We start from the raw sequence: 19,564 nt of genomic DNA on the forward strand, positions 1-19,564 counted from the left end.
GATTTCTAAGAACTAAGAACTGGTTTCTACCAGGCAACCAAACTTAGTTACATACATGATGCATTTTTCACAACATAGACACACAGTGCATAAGCAGATGGCAAGAAATATGATTTGCAGGTTGTAGGCGGAATTTTGCTGATTATTGGTGTTAAACTTCAGATAGTATGACTTTCCACTGGGTTTGACTGTAAATTTGAAGTTCTGGCACCACTCCTGGACTTTTGAGCCCGTTAGTGTTGACGTTCCGCTTTAATGGCGGTCGTCAATATGGTTTGACTTTGTTTGAGAAGACACTCTTAGACAATTTATACATTCTCCAATCATCCATCCATCCATTTTCTACCGCTTATTCCCTTCGGGGTCACGGGGGGCGCTGGAGCCTATCTCAGCTACAATCGGGCCGAAGGCGGGGTACACCCTGGACAAGTCGCCACCTCATCGCAGGGCCAACACAGATAGACAGACAACATTCACAATCACAATCACACACTCGGGCCAATTTAGTGTTGCCAATCAACCGATACCCAGGTGCATGTCTTTGGAGGTGGGAGGAAGCCGGAGTACCCGGAGGGAACCCAGGCAGTCACAGGTAGAACATGCAAACTCCACACAGAAAGATCCCGAGGCCGGGATTGAACTCACGACTACTCAGGACCTTCGTATTGTGAGGCAGACACACTAACCCCTCTTCCACCGTGCTCAGAACAATTTAATTCTGGGCTTTGAATGGATGGACTAATCTTTCATACCGGGGTACTTTAAAATGCACTTAAGATATCTGGAGTGCACTTTTACACAGTGTGGGTTTTAGTCTTTGAATACATGAATAGTCTGGAAAGAAGATGGATGCAATCCCACAAGTGAAGGAGGACAGTTTTTTTTTTTTATAATGATGCTTCTTGACTTTGCTTTTGACTTCGTCTAGTGTTGCCCTCTGACTGCTGCTGTCATCTGTATGCAGCAAACAAAGGTTGCCTGTAAAAAGTCTTACAAGTATGCCAATCATTTTGGAAGCTGTAACTCAAATCAGGATTCAATCCAGATTGTTTGGTAGCACATTCACAGATAACATCCCAATTAATGTGTTTACATGCATACATCCCAGTCAAACCGTAACCAGTTTAGACATATTTTTATTTTTCTCTGTTTTGAAGCTTGAACTTCAAGACATATTTAATCCAGATGAAAACCATGTTTAATATAAAATCCACATTCATTGAAGTTTAGATGTGTGTCGTATTATCTGCGTAGCTTTGAAAAATGCTTTTTTTTCTTCTTCAGAAGCTCTATGGTTTAATCGGCCTTCATCTTGATCTTATCCAGAATGAGAATATGGAAATTGCACTCGCATACAAATCTGCATATAAAATCACAATTAACATGTTTAGATGCGTACCTCTCAGTCAAAACATATCCAGTTTAGACATGTTTTGCTAATTATATAATCTGAAGTTAGAATACAAAACTAGATTTATTCCAGATTGAATATAAATGTGTGGTTTTAGATGTTTGTTGTATCAAATGTTCTCTGTTTTGCTTGGAAAAACACAGTTTAGGTTTTGGTCCAAAATTATAGGTTAAACCAGCTTTAATCCTGATCCAATCCCGATTAAAATTATATGCAAAATGTATTCTATAGATAGATAGATAGATACATAGATAGATAGTATTTTGATTCCTTAAGGAGAGTTCCCTCAAGAAAATTAAAATTCCAGCAGCAGTGTACAGAATTCAAATTCAAAAAGTAAAAAGTAAATAATGGGGGTATAAATGGAAATAAAATAGCAAATATTACAATAAGAATAAAAATAAAAAGCAACAATAAGAATGAAAATATAACAGTATGTTATATAAACAGATGTTGAATTGGATTGGTTTCAATCCATATTGTATTGTGGCAGTAATTTTAGCAATATAGTAATGTAAAACCTCCTAAAGTCGCATATAAATTTTACGTATGAAATCTCAATTAACGTGTTTAGATGCGTACCTATCAGTTAAACCCTATCCAGTCTAGCCCTACTTTGCTAATTCAAGAGTTTTAGGCTAAAATGTCAAGCCAGACTTAATTCCGACATAGATCTTTGTTATATCAAATCAGATCAAAAGTTATATGGTTTAACCAACCTTAATCCTGATCTGATCCAAATTGAGAGTACCTGCAAAGTCTGCCCTTTGAATGGAAGACTGGATTTGTTTCAATTATTAATATATTGTATTATGGTAGTAATTTTAGCAATGTAGCATTTCATGTAAAATCATATCAGTCAAATTTTATGTAGTTTAGCCAAAATTAGCTATTTCCATGATCTTAAACCGGAAAGTCAATCCAAAATTAATCAAAATTCAGGCATTTATATGTTAGCCATATCAAATCTTATCTGCTTTGAAAAACACAGTTTGTGTGTTTGTCCCAAGTTAAAAATCAGATATAATCCTTATTTGATCCAGTTTGAAAATGTGGATTTTACCTTGTTTTGGCATTGAAATATTTGTCAAATCTTATCTGACTTGAACAAAGTCTTCTATATATATATATAAGCAGGATTTAATTGGTGTTAATGCATATTGTAGAATAGCCGTAATCTACCAATGTAGTGTTCTATGTAAAATCCCCCCAAAGGTTTGTAAATTATTTACATGTTTAGATGCATACATCTAATTAAAAACCTATCCATAATTTGCTATTTTATTTAGGGCCTGAAGCTGTAACCTAAAACCTAAAAGTTTAATCGGGATCACATCCAGTTTGTGTTATTCATTCATTTTCTACTGCGGTGGTCCTGGTTAGGATCACTGGTTGTTAATCAACTGTAAAAAATAAATAAATCAATATTATATGTATGTATATTTAAAAATATGTATTTTTAATAAAAAATATTTAACATATATACATTTTCTAATTTTTTACATTTTTTTATCATGTCCAGTTTTGCTGCAGCTGGCTAACGACGCCTTTCCCCGGGACATGACGCTGGCGCTGTCCTATTTACTGGCCCTGCCTCAGGTAGGTGGATACACACGTCAAACACCAAGTGAAAGTGGAGCGGAATTTCCATCAGGCTTCAAATTCTGTCTACTATTATAGGAAGTTAACCACTGTAACCACTGTAGAGGAAGTGTAAAAAGAAGTAAACTACTCTAAAGGAAGTGTAAAAAGAAGGTAAAACCGAACACAAATTCATGACATGCCAGGTCTACCAGTCCTACATAAGTAAAAAAAATTCAATGCAATGTCCTTTAGGTTTGATGTGTTCTTGAGAGGCGAGTCTCTGCAGTGACACAACCACAAATTCAGTTCTGGACATTGTAATATTCAATGTCTTAAAATAAAGGATATTGTGTCTTTCTGTACTGCAGCACTATTCATTTAACAGTCAACTTGATAAACACGATAACCCATCATCGCTCATTTGTCGCGCGCCCTTATCGCGACTCGAGTTTTGTCGCTGATAGCGTGGGGACACTTCAAGGCTTCGTCGTCGCTCGAGCTCGATGATGGAGTGATCAGCACCTAACGTGGAAACCAAAGGATGTCACAAGTGCTTTTATTCCTAAAACTGACAGGACAAGTGGCGTACAAGCCTGGACAAAAAGTAATTGGACACCAGGCAGTTACATCTAAGAAGCAGTAACTTTATTCTGGATTAGATCCAGGATGTTTGGCAACAAATTAATATACAAACCCCGTTTCCATATGAGTTGGGAAATTGTGTTCGATGTAAATATAAACGGAATACAATGATTTGCAAATTCTTTTCAACCCATATTCAGTTGAATGCACTACAAAGACAAGATATTTGATGTTCAAACTCATAAACTTAATTTTTTTTTTTTGCAAATAATAATTAACTTAGAATTTCATGGCTGCAACACGTGCCAAAGTAGTTGGGAAAGGGCATGTTCACCACTGTGTTACATGGCCTTTCCTTTTAACAACACGTTTGGGAACTGAGGAGACACATTTTTTAAGCTTCTCAGGTGGAATTCTTGCTTGATGTACAGCTTAAGTTGTTCAACAGTCCGGGGGTCTCCAATGTGGTATTTTAGGCTTCATAATGCGCCACACATTTTCAATGGGAGACAGGCAGGCCAGTCTAGTACCCGCACTCTTTTACTATGAAGCCACGTTGATGTAACACGTGGCTTGGCATTGTCTTGCTGAAATAAGCAGGGGCGTCCATGGTAATGTTGCTTGGATGGCAACATATGTTGCTCCGAAACCTGTATGTACCTTTCAGTATTAATGGCGCCTTCACAGATGTGTTACCCATGTCTTGGGCACTAATACACCCCCATACCATCACAGATGCTGGCTTTTCAACTTTGCGCCTATAACAATCCGAATGGTTCTCTTCCGTTTTGGTCCGGAGGACACGACGTCCACAGTTTCCAAAAACAATTTGAAATGTGGACTCGTCAGACCACAGAACACTTTTCCACTTTGTATCAGTCCATCTTAGATGAGCTCAGGCCCAGCAAAGCCGACGGCGTTTCTGGGTGTTGTTGATAAACGGTTTTCGCCTTGCATAGGAGAGTTTTAACTTGCACTTACAGATGTAGCGACCAACTGTAGTTACCGACAGTGGGTTTCTGAAGTGTTCCTGAGCCCATGTGGTGATATCCTTTACACACTGATGTCTTTTGTTGATGCAGTACAGCCTGAGGGATTGAAGGTCACAGGCTTAGCTGCTTAAGTGCAGTGATTTCTCCAGATTCTCTGAACCCTTTGATGATATTATGGACCGTAGGTGTTGAAATCCCTAAATTCCTTGCAATAGCTGGTTGAGAAAGGTTTTTCTTAAACTGTTCAACAATTTGCTCACACATTTGTTGACAAAGTGGTGACCCTCGCCCCATCTTTGTTTGTGAATGACTGAGCATTTCATGAAATCTACTTTTATACCCAATTATGGCACCCACCTGTTCGCAATTTGCCTCTTCATCTGTGGGATGTTCCAAATAAGTGTTTGATGAGCATTCCTCAACTTTATCAGTATTTATTGCCACCTTTCCCAACTTCTTTGTCACTTGTTGCTGGCATCAAATTCTAAAGTTAATGATTATTTGCACACAAAAAAAATGTTTATCAGTTTGAACATCAAATATGTTGTCTTTGTAGCATATTCAACTGAATATGGTTTAAAAATGATTTGCAAATCATTGTATTCCGTTTATATTTACATCTAACACAATTTCCCAACTCATATGGAAACAGGGTTTGTAATCTGTTAAATCATAATTAAGGTGTTTAGATGCGTAGATCATAGTCAAATCGTATCCAGTACAGACACAATGTGCTATTTCTATAGTGTAAATCTGAAAGTTCAAGACAGATTTAATCCATATCTGATCAATGTTTAATTTGAAAGGCATATTCATTGATTTAGTTGTTTGTCATATCAAAGTTGATTTGCTTCGCTTTCAAAAATGCAATTTGTGTTTTGGTCAGAAGCTTTATGGTTAAATATTTAATCCTGATCTGATCTGGTCCAGATTATATCACGGCAGCAATGTAACATTCAATGTGAAATCATTGTTGAATCTGATTTGAACAAAATCTAGTTTATGTACTCAGGGTAAGTAGTTGTAATGTCAGAGCAACTTTAATCCATATTTGATCCCGATCGTGCATTTAAAAGGAATATATAATGTAAAACATGTTTATGGGTACCGAATTTGGTACTTTTATAGGTACCGACGGTCTGTCAGTCTGGGGCAAGGAAAAAACTTGATAGCCACGATGAGCAAACATACACATGTTACGACACAGAAACCAAATGACTTTTAAAGGGGGGGGGCATCTGGTGTCGAAGCTGTGGCCCTTCTGGCGCTGCTCCATCCGTTGCACCTCAAGGGGTTCAGTGGCAAAGGTGTGGTGGGGTAGAGGTATGTCTGCATATCTGTGTGTGGCAGTCCATGGAGTGTGTGTGTTATGATGTTATGCAGTTAGCGATTCAATTCTGATATCGCCACAGCCTGTGTGCCCACAGCTCTACTAAAAACCATAAACAAAAAAGAGCCCATTTAACCTAATGGCAAAGAACATAAAGCACAACTCACTGTTAAATAAAATATTGTGTATATGTTTTTAAACAATTAACATTTATTAACTCATCAATTCAAATGGAAATGTACCTATCCCTACATACATTTCAGCTAGAGTATTTCAGATACTCGAGCTTCAAAACCACTTTTCAACTGGATTTGCTCTCGACTGTGCTTTTGGCAGCGATTCAAATGAACATGTTTTGATGGCAAGTCATCATTTTAATTATACAGCGGTGATTCACAATAACTCTCAGGGTGCTTTCCACCCATGAAAAGAAGCCAAAGGCGCCCTAATCAGTCAGCACTTTGGCGATGGAGGCAAGGAAAAACTCTTACTAAGAGAATTGAACCACAGCTTCCTCTTATTCTCAATTCAAGGTCCTGGACGCCAACATGTGCTTTGACAAGCAGTGCCACTCGGCCCTTTCCCTCCAGCTGGCGGCATACTACTACTCCCTGCAGATCTACAGCCGCCTTATGCCCTGCTTGAAGGACAAGCACCACAGTCTCTACCAGGTCAGTGAATGCATCACTTTCTCCTCTCATGTTGTTTGCGTGTGGGCTGTTGATGATGTGAGGCAGTGAGTGAGTTTGCGTGAATAGGCCTTGATTAAAAACGAGACAGCGTGTTATTTATTTTCCCCTCTCTAAGGACTGCATTTTGCTCAAGAAGAATAGCGGATAGCAGAAAGCAGTGTGGTTTTGTTGGAATATAAATTAACGCATCGTCTACATTGCACTTTGTATCCGTGTGGTGGAAATGGGTCTCTTGTGGAGCGAGGAGCCATTATGCAGACTTCAAATGCCACCATTGAGCAATATTAATGCTCTTTCAGTGTTACTGAGTAATTAACATATATTTTTCATGTCCTTGTGCTGGACTAACCAGGAAACAAGGCCATAAGCCAGTGCATCGAATCAGTGACAATTTCATCCCCAAGAAATAAAATGTAAAAATGCATGAGAAAAATAATTGTGGAATAATCTTTTTAACCAGTGTTCCTGCAAATGTAATAAATACCATACCATACCATACCAACTTTATTTATAAAGCCCTTTAAAAACAACCACAGTTGAAGAACAAAGGGCTGTACACCACAAAGTAATAGAGGCAAAGGACAGCCAAAAAATAACATTTAAAACAGAAGTAAAATACACATTGAAAAAGCAAATACAAATTACCCTAAGAACAATTTGTTAGATAAAAAGCAGTTAAAAAGTTAAAAACAGTTAAAAAAGTTAAAAGTTAAAAACAGTTTAAAGTCTCATGCTGGGTTAAAAGCCAGTGAATAAAAATGGGTTTTAAGAAGGGTCTTAAAAATAGCCAAAGAAAGGGCCTGTCTCACATGGAGAGGGAGATTGTTCCAGAGTTTGGGACCCGCCACAGAGAAGGCCCTGTCCCCTCTGAGCGTGCACTTTGATTTGGGTACCTCCAGGATCAGCTGATCAGCTGACCTGAGGGACTGGGTGGGGGCATAAAGGTGGAGCAGCTCAGAGAGGTATGGTGGGGCAAGACCACGTAAGGATTTAAAAACGAGTAAGATAATTTGAAAATGGACTCTGAAAGACACAGGCAGCCATTGAAGTGAGGCTAAAACAGGAGTAATGTGCTCTCGTTGTTAAAAGTCGGGCAGCTGCATTTTGGACCAGCTGCAGACGTGAGAGGGAGGACTGACTAATTCCAAAATACATAGTTACAGTAATCCAGCCGAGATGTGATAAAGGCATGGATTACTGTCTCAAACTGTTGCCTAGAAATAATGTTTTTAACTTTGGCCAGCTGACGTAAATTAAAAAAGCTGGCTTTCACCACTCTGCCAATCTGACGGTCCAATTTAAAATCACTGGCAATACGAAAGCCCAGGTTGGTGACCATGGGCTTAACGTGCAAAGCCAAGGGGCCAAAGTCAACATGGGGGAGCTCACAGGTACCACTAGGTCCGAACACTTTACTTCTGTCTTCTTTTCATTGAAATTTAAGAAGTTTAGGGCCATCCAGGCCTTGATATCTTCAAGACAAGCAAGTAATGGCTGCATTGAAGAGGCATGATTTCTCTTTAACGGAAAATACATTTGTTTGTCATCGGCATAACAATGAAAACAAATATCATGCTTTCTTAAGATTGAGCCCAGGGGAAGTAAATAAATAGAAAAGAGCAGTGGTCCTAAAACTGAGCCCTGTGGGACCCCACATGTCAAGGGAGCAACAGAGGATTCAGAACCAGCAACATTTACAGAGAAGGTCCTGTTAGTCAAATATGACTTTAGCCAACTCAAAGCAGTACCACAAATGCCCACTTGATGCTGTAGGCAGCTAATTAAAATATTATGGTCCACCGTATCAAATGCTGCTGTTAGATCCAGTAAAACTAAAATCACATGATCACCTAAATCTGTTGCTCGAAGAATGTCATTAAAAACCCTTAATAATGCTGATTCGGTACTATGGAGGGGTTTAAACCCAGACTGAAAGACTTCTAAAATATCACAGTCCTCTAAAAAGTGTTTAACTGGGTAAAAACAATCTTCTCCAAGATCTTTGAGAGGAAAGGCAGCTTAGAAATGGGTCTAAAATAGGCTAAAACTGAACTGTCCAGACCAGGTTTCTTTAAAAGCGGTTGAACCACGGCATGTTTAAAACTGGTAAGAACCACACCAGAAAACAGACTGCTATTTAAAATGTTAAGAACATGCTGCCCTATGTAAGAAAACACTTCTTTAAAAAATGTAGGAGGGACAGCATCATGGGGGGAACCTGAGGGCTTCATATGATTAGTTAATTCTTGTAACTGCCGCAGAGTCACTTGCTCAAACTGATTAAAAACAGCAAGAGTAGTTAAACGGGACAGAAGGGTCAGAGGTCGGAACAGAAATGAGAGCCCTTGTTGTGGCAATCTTATCAATAAAATACTCTAAAAAGGCATTGCACAATTCGGAGGAGGGTTCCAAACATGTAGGCTGAGCGGCATTAAGAACAGAGTCAATGGTTTTGAATAAAACATGAGGGTCAAGACTATTTGAGGCAATAATGTTTGCCAAATGTTCTCTTTTTGCCTCTTTTACTGTGCTCTGATATCGATGCCAACAGTCATTTAAAATCTGGAGTGACACCTGAAGCTTGTCCTTCTTCCACATGCGTTCAGCTTTGCGGCACTCACGTCTGTGTTCTTTCATTAAACCAGGGTTCTGATTTAGTTTTGGCCTTTTTGGTTTTTAAAGGAGCCACTGAGTTCAAGGCTGTCTCACAGGTGGAGACAAACAATGCACTGAGTTTCTCAGTGTCAGAAAAGACAGAGTCAGAGGGTAAAAAAACCTGGTTAAAAGCAATAATAAACTGACCAGCAGTGGAAGGGTTAAAAACTCGACAGAGACGCGCAGGACCGCATGGTCCAGCTGTCAAGCGGTTAAAACTGGCCTCAAATATGACAGGCATATGGTCTGAAAGCACATTGTCACAAATGTCCAAGTTAGACACAGGTAGACCATATGAGAGGACAAGATCAAGCGTGTGACCACGTCCGTGTGTGGGGCCAGACACAAACTGTGTCAAATTAAAAGAGTCAATAAGACTTAAAAAATCCTTCACCAGTGACTTGTCGGGACAGCATACATGGATATTAAAATCTCCAACAATGAGGACACGATCATAGCGGGGCATAATTCCTGCTAAAAAGTCAGAAAAGTCATTGATGAAGTCCTTATTGTATTTTGGCGGGCGGTAAATGACAGCGCACAGCACCGCGTCAGCGCGACACACCTCAAATAAAGTCATTTCAAAGCTGGCGAAAAATGTCGAAGAAAAGCATTGCTTACATTTATAGTCATTTTTATAAAGTGTCGCCGTTCCTCCTCCACGGCCTGAGGTACGAGGAGAGTTAAAATAGCAACAGTCTGCCGGCAGAAGTTCGGAGAAAACACTGGACTCACTGGCACCGAGCCACGTCTCCGTTATGCACAGGAAGTCCAGACAGCGTGACTTGAAGAAATCCCTGAGTGGAAACGTTTTGTTCGCCACTGATCTGGTGTTTACCAGACAGATTCTGGCAGGAGATGAGACCGGCGTCGCAGCACACCAGGAATCCCGGCACAGCAACTTTAAATTTGAGGGATTCACCCCACGTTGGCGGCACCGGGTTGAGCAGGTGCGGGTGCGGCGCGTCCATGGTCTCTCATCGGGGCCAATTTCAGGTACAGGGTAACCCGATGGATCCACGGAGGGCCAGAAAGAAACAAGGGAACCGCTTAATCCATTTCCCGTCCGGGCAGCGCTGGAAGAGCACGCCAACAGTACTCTCTGCTTTACCCGGCGGCCACTACGGGTGCTGCAGCGATGCTTCCGCGAAAAGCTCAGGGCTGGAAACCGGAAGAGGTGAGCTGGTATTCCTGACAGCAACGGGGGCGGGACATTTGGACCACCAAAATCAAAAGAAACGTTCTTTTTGATAGGTGGTCGAAAAACCAACAATTCTTGGCAATCATACACCAGCAGAGACTCGAACTGTTTAGTGCAGTAGGACAAATGGTAAATGGGTTGTACTTGTATAGCGCTTTTCTACCTTTTTTAAGGAACTCAAAGGGCTTTGACACTATTTCCACATTCACCCATTCACACACTGATGGCGGGAGCTGTCATGCACGGCGCTAACCAGGCCCATCAGGAGCAAGGGTGAAGTGTCTTGCTCAAGGACACAACGGACGTGACTAGGATGGTAGAAGGTGGGGATTGAACCAGTAACCCTCAGATTGCTGGCACGGCCACTCTCCCAACTTCGCCACGCCGTCCCCAAAATCAACAAAAACTGAAACCAGACTGAGAGTGGTAGACGGCCAGCCACACACGACGGCGCCATTTTGGAAATACAATTCAAAAGGTTAATTTAAACTACTTTGAACACTAGAACACTAGCATTTGTTGTTTGTCCCTGCTTCCTAAAATTTGAATTTATGATGAAATAGCATTATTTAAATCCTTCAGAAATATTATATCGTTTTTACATATGTATTATACTTCTTAACCCAACTGCACTTTGATTATGTTCTTTATGAAAGTCGTGTCCCTGGGTTTTTACTCAGTCCTGTTACCCTAACACACTCCTCTAAAAAGTCACACGGTCCACAGGAAGTTGCATGATTTAAAACAGGGGTCGCCCCACCATCGATCGACTAGAAAACATTTTTATATTTTTATGACATCAGTGCCACCCCCGCCCGGAATGTGACCAACAGACCCGCCAACAGGGAAACATTTTAACTTGTTTTGTTTGCATGACGTGCACATCTAAAAAAAACAAAAAAAAAACATTAAGCTACAGCAATGCATTAAGGCTGACTTTTGCAACGAATCGGACATTTTCCAGCATCCAACTTCTAACAACTTTCCCCTCAACCACGACCACCAAAAAGCCAAATAGAGTATGTGAACATTGCTCAAAAGTACTGATTTTGTGTTGATTTATTGTGCATATTAAAGTAATATTGTAATATACAAAGGCAGTGATACAGTGGAAGCTCAAATTACGAACTAAACTGGTTCTTGAACATGGTTCATAAACCAAAATGTTTTTATAGTGAAGCATAGTTCCCCATAAGAATGAATGTAAACATAAATAATTGGTTCTAGCCTCAACAAAAGTCCCTACTATAGTAAAAAACTGCACACTTTGAAGACACCATAATGTGTGTATATGTATATATTTTTGTACGTGTGTGTGTGTGTTTATATGTACAGTACAGGCCAAAAATTTGGACACATCTTCTCATTCAATGCGTTTTCTTTATTTTCATGACTATTTGCATTGTAGATTGTCACTGAAGGCATCAAAACTATGAATGAACACATGTGGAGTTATGTACTTAACAAAAAAAGGTGAAATAACTGAAAACATGTTTTATATTCTAGTTTCTTCAAAACAGCCACCTTTGCTCTGATTACTTGTTCGCACACTCTTGGCATTCTCTCGATGAGCTTCAAGAGGTAGTCACCTGATATGGTTTTCACTTCACAGGTGTGCTTGAAGCTCATTGAGAGAATGCCAAGAGTGTATTTATTTTCGAAAAGAGAAGTGTTGGATACTTCACTTGTTGCCCTAATTGTATTTGACTTTTATGAATGTTTGGGTAAAATGTTATTAAACAAAACAGTTTTCTTTTATGTAATATCAAAATTTTTTAGAGCTGTTCATCTTTTTTATGGAGGAATGTAGTTAATTAAAGACCTGGCACCAAATATTATCAAAAAAGAATGAATTTTAAATAAAAAATCGATTCTGAATCAAATCGTTACCCCCAAGAATCGAATCGAATCGTGATCTGCCCAAAGATTCACAGCCCTAAAATATATGTATGTATCAAACCAGCATAACTTGGAGGTAATGGCTCAACAATCTCATTTTCGTCCAACAACACAACAGCATTAAATCAAGCTTAATTGTCAACAAACACACACACACACACACACACACACACACACACACACACACACACACACACACACACACACACACACACACCCGCACACACAGAGTCGTTGGTGCACTCCCAAACCCACTATGTTGCTACAGTAAAAAATATAAAAAGGACAATTATTTTATCTTGTGTTTGCAAATATTTGTGGCATTGTTGAACACTCAAACTAGAACTAAGATGCTATCCTTCGTCGGCTTGTGTCTCGGCAGTGCCTTCTCTTTTGCTGTAACAAATTTCTGCTGTGGCATCTTTATCGATCTCATTACAATTGAATACTTGCTGCGGAACAAAGCTCTCTCCACTGAAATCCTCGAACTGAAGGTGGTGCAACCCAGAGGCTAAGTAGCTAAAACCTGAAACTATACAGCGAGAATGAGAGAGTTTGGACATATAGAAAAGGTTTCTGATCACACAAAGTGATCTCTAACATACAGAAGTTCTGCTCGCCGTTGAAGCACTTTGAATTGGCCGCGCCCATGTGTACAGAATGTAAACAGGATGTGACGTAGGGGGCCCTGCCTCTTCAAAATGACTGTGCCCGTGTGTACAGGAAGGGATGTCATCAAAATAGCAGCCCTGGATGACTTCAAGCGGCATGCAAAATTAAGTAAATTAATAAAGTGTTCGTACGTCAAGACATGGTTCTCAAACAGAGGCATATTTGGCACGATGTAAAAGTTCTTAAAGGCCTACTGAAACCCACTACTACCGACCACGCAGTTTGATAGTTTATATATCAATGATGAAATCTTAACATTGCAACACATGCCAATACGGCGGGTTAGCTTACTAAAGTGCAATTTTAAATTTTGCGCGAAATATCCTGCTGAAAACGTCTCGGTATGATGACGCCACGGATTGTAGAGGACATTTTGGGACAGCATGGTGGCCAGCTATTAAGTCGTCTGTTTTTATCGCAAAATTCCACAGTATTCTGGACATCTGTGTTGGTGAATCTTTTGCAATTTGTTCAATGAACAATGGAGACAGCAAAGAAGAAAGCTGTAGGTGGGAAGCGGTGTATTGCGGGCGGCTGCAGCAACACAAACACAGCCGGTGTTTCATTGTTTACATTCCCGAAAGATGACAGTCAAGCTTTACCATTGGCCTGTGGAGAACTGGGGCAACAGAGACTCTTACCAGGAGGACTTTGAGTTGGATACGCAGACACGGTACCGTGAGTACGCATGCAGCTGCGGCTTCCAAACATTTTATCGCTTGCCCGTATGTGCGTGCCGCTATGTGCATGTCACGTACGTAACTTTGGGGACTTTGGGGAAATATATGTGCTGTATGAACTTTGGGGAGGTGAACGGTACTTTGGGCTGTGGGATTGAGTATGTTGTGCAGGTGTTTGAGTTGTATTGGCGGGTTATATGGACGGGAGGGGGGAGGTGTTTGTTATGCGGGATTAATTTGTGGCATATTAAATATGAGCCTGGTTGTGTTGTGGCTAATAGAGTATATATATGTCTTGTGTTTATTTACTGTTTTAGTCATTCCTAGCTGAATATCAGGTCCCACCCGCCTCTCACAGCATCTTCCCTATCTGAATCGCTCCCACTGCCCTCTAGTCCTTCACTCTCAGTTTCCTCATCCACAAATCTTTCATCCTCGCTCAAATTAATGGGTAAATCGTCGCTTTATCGGTCCGAATCGCTCTCGCTGCTGGTGGCCATGATTGTAAACATTGTGCAGATGTGAGGAGCTCCACAACCTGTGACGTCACGCGCATATTGTCTGCTACTTCCGGTACAGGCAAAGCTTTTTTATCAGCGACCAAAAGTTGCGAACTTTATCGTCGATGTTCTCTACTAAATCCTTTCAGCAAAAATATGGCAATATCGCGAAATGATCAAGTATGACACATAGAATTTACCTGCTATCCCCGTTTAAATAAGAAAATCGCATTTCAGTAGGCCTTTACTCTAGAAAGTTGCAAATAGAGGCAGCAGCTAAAAAATGGAAATCCCCGTCTATCCCCTCTATAGTACCGTTTTTAATTAATTAGTATTTATTTATTTACATATATATATTTATATATATATACAGTAGATATATATATATGTATATATACATATATATATACATATATATATATATATATATATATATATGTATGTATATATATATATGTATGTATATACACATACAACATGCACGCACACACACAAAAAACATAGTTGCCGCAGGGGTAGACCTTGCCTTGGCTCATGGCTGTGGCCAGGGATCATGGACTCGACCACTGATTTAAATTATTTTCATGGCCAAAAGTAAATTCAATAATCTTTCTGTATATTTGATGACATTTCAACTATGGCCCATATGGTTAAAATCTCTTACTGAATTTTTTTAACAATATCTTTTTGTTGATTCAGTGTAATTTTCATGTATGGTTCCACCCTGTTTTCTTAATTTTCCACATTGTCATTATTTTCTGTTTTCTTTGGTTCTTGTTTTCCCTTTTTTTGTTCTACATCCTTTGTTTGCATGCCTTGCGGTGTTTTGACCTCTGCTTCTGAGCACTGGCGTCCTCACCTAGTCCTGGTTTGCAATTAGGACTCTCACTTGTAACCTGCTTACCAATTAGGAGGGTTTATCCGTCAGCGTTGTCAGTTTGGCAGTGCTGGTTTATTATGGTACTTACATAGGTTGTGTTAGTGTTCCTGCTGTGTCTTTCCTGCACACTGCATGTGTTTTGCACGGTTTGCTATTTTGCCTCGCTGTGTTCATGTGCCACCATGACAATAATGTGCTTGGTGTCAACATGCTATTAGCATTGGTGCCATGAGGATATATGTTATGTATTTACTAATTCTATGAAAAAACTCATTCATGTTACAGTTCTGTTAGTGTCATCTCTACCCATAAGCTAGTACAAAAAGTTGCCTTTGTTTGGCCAATACAAGTGCCTGGTCAAAAGATACTGAAGTAATTATGTATTATGAAACACAATAATTTCCATATTTAAGCAGATAACACACAGCCCTACATGTCCATGTCTTCTGATGAAACAAGACCCATGTACATTCTTTTTAAATACAGTTTAGGAAAATACATTTGCCTGGATGGCAGACAACCTTTTACAGCTTAACCAGGACAAAACTGAAGTTTTAGTCATTGGCTCTGAGAGAGAATTACATTTAAATTACAAACATTGTCTTTGACTCCATCACTCCAAGGGAAAAGATGGTGTCGTTTTGACTTTGAGATTAGTTTTATACCACATATTAAACATATTACAAAAATATTTTTTTACAATCTTAAAAATATAGCCAGTGTTCGCCCTATTCTCTCTCAGGGCAACACAGAGTCATGTAGACCAGTGGTCCCCAACCACCGGTCCGGGGACCAGTACCGGTGGTTAGGGAAACATTAAATAATTTATAAACGACTGCATATTCTCCGACATAACTTTCACCTGTCCCACTAGAAACACCAATAAGCATGTTTATAGATGTACAATAAAACTCCTCATAGTAAGTTGACATTTGTTATATTTGTTATAACTTTGTGACATGATAAAATGTACATTAATGAACTTATAAAATATAAATGTAACAGATTGTAGCCAAAGGCTGATTTCCTTCTGCAAAGAAAGCCAGCAGGTTACCGTCAACCTGCTGGCTTTCTTTTCTTTCAAATTTGATTTTACCCTGCGAACCCTCACGGACCCTGACATCCTCTCGCACTCGTCTCCTAACTATTCCAAAAGTCAGGACACAAAATCACGGAATGGCATCCTTTTTATTATTATGGCCCACGTCCGTCTATGTAACAGTTTGCCTCAGGACCTCAGGTTTGCGGATAATTTTCATGTTTTGTTATTTTTTAAACATTTGTTTATTTTATTCTATTTGTTTCACCATAAACAATTAACAGTGATACAACAAACATCTAAAATGTCTCCCCCGCCCCAAACAAGAAACCCACACACACAAAAAAAGCATCAAGTCAATTAAGTGGAGGAGAATATTGACATGAAGCCACAGACAACTGCACTTCTGAATTTCCCCAATACGGTGCAGCAATACACAAAAGCAAACAAAAGACTCCTGAATTATCTACATTTTAATTACTTTTCAATCAAGATTAAATTTGAGATCAGTTTCTTTTACAGATTTGAGGAAACCACCCCATACTTCCTGAAACGTCACAAAACAGCCATTTAATGTCAGTCTAATCTTCTCCAGTTTGAGAAAATAACGAATATCTTTAATCCAGTGGGTGTGTCAAGGAGGCGCTGTTGCTTTCCAATTTAACACAATGAGTCTTCTAGCCAATAAAGTAGTGAATGCTACAAGATTCTTTATGGATTTATTAAGAGAAAATGACAGAGGGGCTACCCCAAAAAGTTCGCTTGGAGGATTCGGTTTGATCTCTTTGTCAATTACCAAAGACAAAGTATTAAACATTTCAATCCAATAATTGCACAGGGGGACTTTCATGTTTTTAAGAGCAGGCTTAGGACCCAACTTTTGATTTCGCTTTTATTTATCATTTATTAATTCTGTTGAAATCATTAGGCCCTTTTCCACCGCAGCAAATCTTTCAGGAAATTTCCCACTTAAATAAAGTTCCCTGTGTTTCCACCAAAAACTAGATTTAGGTCTTCAGGAACCTTTTAGAGTTCCTCGTAGCTAGGTGAGACTTTTCCAAGTTACCAGGAACCTTTTCAGAGGCGGGCTGTGCTGTCCAACGCTAATTGGTTGAACACAATTGGGGCGTTTCTAAAACCTCTCTTTCAAACACATGACCACCATTGGAATATACGCGCCGACTTGTTTATTTCTCATTTCTTGATATTTCTATTACAACAAACTTGACAACGGAGAGAGAAGAACGAAAGGGGTTTTCGAAATGCAGGAACTTTTATGTGGCATTTGTGTGCTAAAGAACACTGATCAGTGGAACTATTTTGGTGTGTTTTTGCTTGGCCGTAGTCTTTAAACTATATGCAGTTTATTGTTTCTTCGTTTTTACAAACTTAATTTTGTTACGCAAAGCTACGAGAAGTGGACCAACTTTTTTAAACATATTTACGGAGGAGTATGAAGCCGGACTCGAAGTGGCGACCTTAGCTGCTTACTATTCTGACTTTGTTGGATATATTAGGAAAAAAAAGAAGGCAGCACACGAGTGGCGCGAAGGTAAATAACATCAAATATTAACTATTTACTTTATTACATGTTGCAAAAGTAGTCAGTGACACTACATATGTTTAGTTATTAGCCTCAACTCGAGTGAACAGAATGCTAATGCTAAAGTTGGTGTGTTTGTGTTGTCGGCGTGAGATAAACACTGACATTTATTATTTAGATATTGTTATTTACGACTGAAATTAACGAAAAGGAATCGCTTGACCCTTATTAATTCATCATTTACCGAGAGGATGACTTTTTGACTGTTGGACATTCTGGAGAAAAGCCTTACTTTTTATGAACAATACGGTACACTTTTTTTTTTTATCATATATGATTGCTTTGTATTTCAATTACTTACTTTTTAGTAAAAGAACTGTGACCTTATATTGTCTGTTTATTTACATGGTATCAGTATAGAAATATAGTGAAAAACTCCTCTATACGTCATCAGCCTGATTTGTATAAACTACCCTGAACTGTGTTTGCAATGCAGTGGAAACAGAAACCACACACTACTACAGTAACCTATAGATCCAGGAACCAGGGGTTCCAGGTGGAAAAGCGCCTATTATTACTTTACTTTTTATTCTTGTTTATTATACATTTATTTAGTTATATTTATTTGTTATAAATGTAATTTACATATATTGTTATCTTTATTCTTAATCATAGTTCTTACAGTGTTGAGTTTTATTATTTTTACTTTCCAGCGTTCCCTTGGTGGGAGCCCTCAGCAGATGGCTACTATGATAGTGTTTCTTCCCCTGGCTCCTCTGTACTCAACCATACATTCATATGTGTGTGAATGTGTGTTAATGTGTATGTATGTGTATGTGACCGATGATGGGGAAGGTGGTCATCAGTGCATTGTTTTTAATTATGTAAAACACTTTGTGTTGCATTTTTTGATGTGGTAAAAATGACTGCAAAGCGCCAAACTGTGTTTATTAGAAAGCGCTTTTGTTGGCTCACAAGTGAGAGCTCATACCGACTGAAAGAATTTAGAGGTCGTTGCCATCATCGACCCAAATGGAACTAAGAAAAGAGAACATGTATATGGATGTTGTCATTCATCCATGTCATTGTAGTCTCAGGGCATGCAATCGATCGCAACTGAATGCCCTGAAAATAGGAAAGGGAAATATTTTGCCCGATAAATTTGATATTTTAGCCCCAAATAAGGTACATTTTATTTTCCTATTTACTGATTGATCAGAGTTACATGTTTCATATTCCTTTCTGCAAAGCCATTTGTTTGCAAGCTATTCATTTTAGGTCAAATGTAGTGATTTTTCTTAATCCAGCAGATGGGGCCATTATGAAACAGCAACACAGTATCAGTGCAGTATGAATGTAGTGTAATTTAACCAAAAGTTGCCAATTCGCATTTTGAGTACTGGTAGTTTTAATACTCACAAGTTGCCTATTCACATTTTGAGAAGTTTTATTAAGTGTATATTCACATTTACAGTTTAAACAGTACATAAATGTAAGTTTATTTTGAGAGTTTTACACCACAAATCAGTAGAATGGCCCCTTAACTACAGGCAATATTGCATAATATTATGCTCTTTTTGTCTTGTCAAAGAACTCAAAAAGGGGAAAGCAGGTAATAGTGGCTAGCGTGATTGGCGCTTAACCTTTTCCTGAAGTGGAATGTTGATGTTGGAATCTCATGGGTTTTAATAAGATCAGGTTTAAGCACATAGGCCAACTTTTGAAATGAAAAGAAACAATGTGGTGGAAAAGAGTGCAGCCAAAGTGGGTAAGTGACTCCCAAATGACGTTCAATGTCGTGAATGAGACTGTAAAAAAAAAAAGAAGAAGAAAATCAGCAGTCTAATACATTTGCAGATTTATTGTATTAGAGTCAGTGTTGGCGTTAACGCTCTTTTTGTGTC

At 39.1% G+C, this 19,564-nt stretch overlaps 1 protein-coding gene across 4 annotated transcripts in view; it reads left to right on the top strand.

Moving 5' to 3' along the window:
- The window catches only part of nbas (NBAS subunit of NRZ tethering complex), a 377,838-nt gene that overhangs the window by 202,199 nt on the left and 156,075 nt on the right, over positions 1 to 19,564 (top strand). For all 4 annotated transcript variants that reach the window (XM_061929010.2, XM_061929012.2, XM_061929011.2 and 1 more), the window contains exons 40-41: positions 2,934 to 3,010; positions 6,433 to 6,570. In XM_061929010.2, coding sequence (XP_061784994.2) covers positions 2,934 to 3,010; positions 6,433 to 6,570 — 215 coding nt within the window. The remainder of the gene's footprint in view (positions 1 to 2,933; positions 3,011 to 6,432; positions 6,571 to 19,564) is intronic.

The sequence above is a fragment of the Nerophis lumbriciformis genome, linkage group LG34 (assembly GCF_033978685.3).
Source record: "Nerophis lumbriciformis linkage group LG34, RoL_Nlum_v2.1, whole genome shotgun sequence".
NCBI lineage: Eukaryota > Metazoa > Chordata > Actinopteri > Syngnathiformes > Syngnathidae > Nerophis > Nerophis lumbriciformis.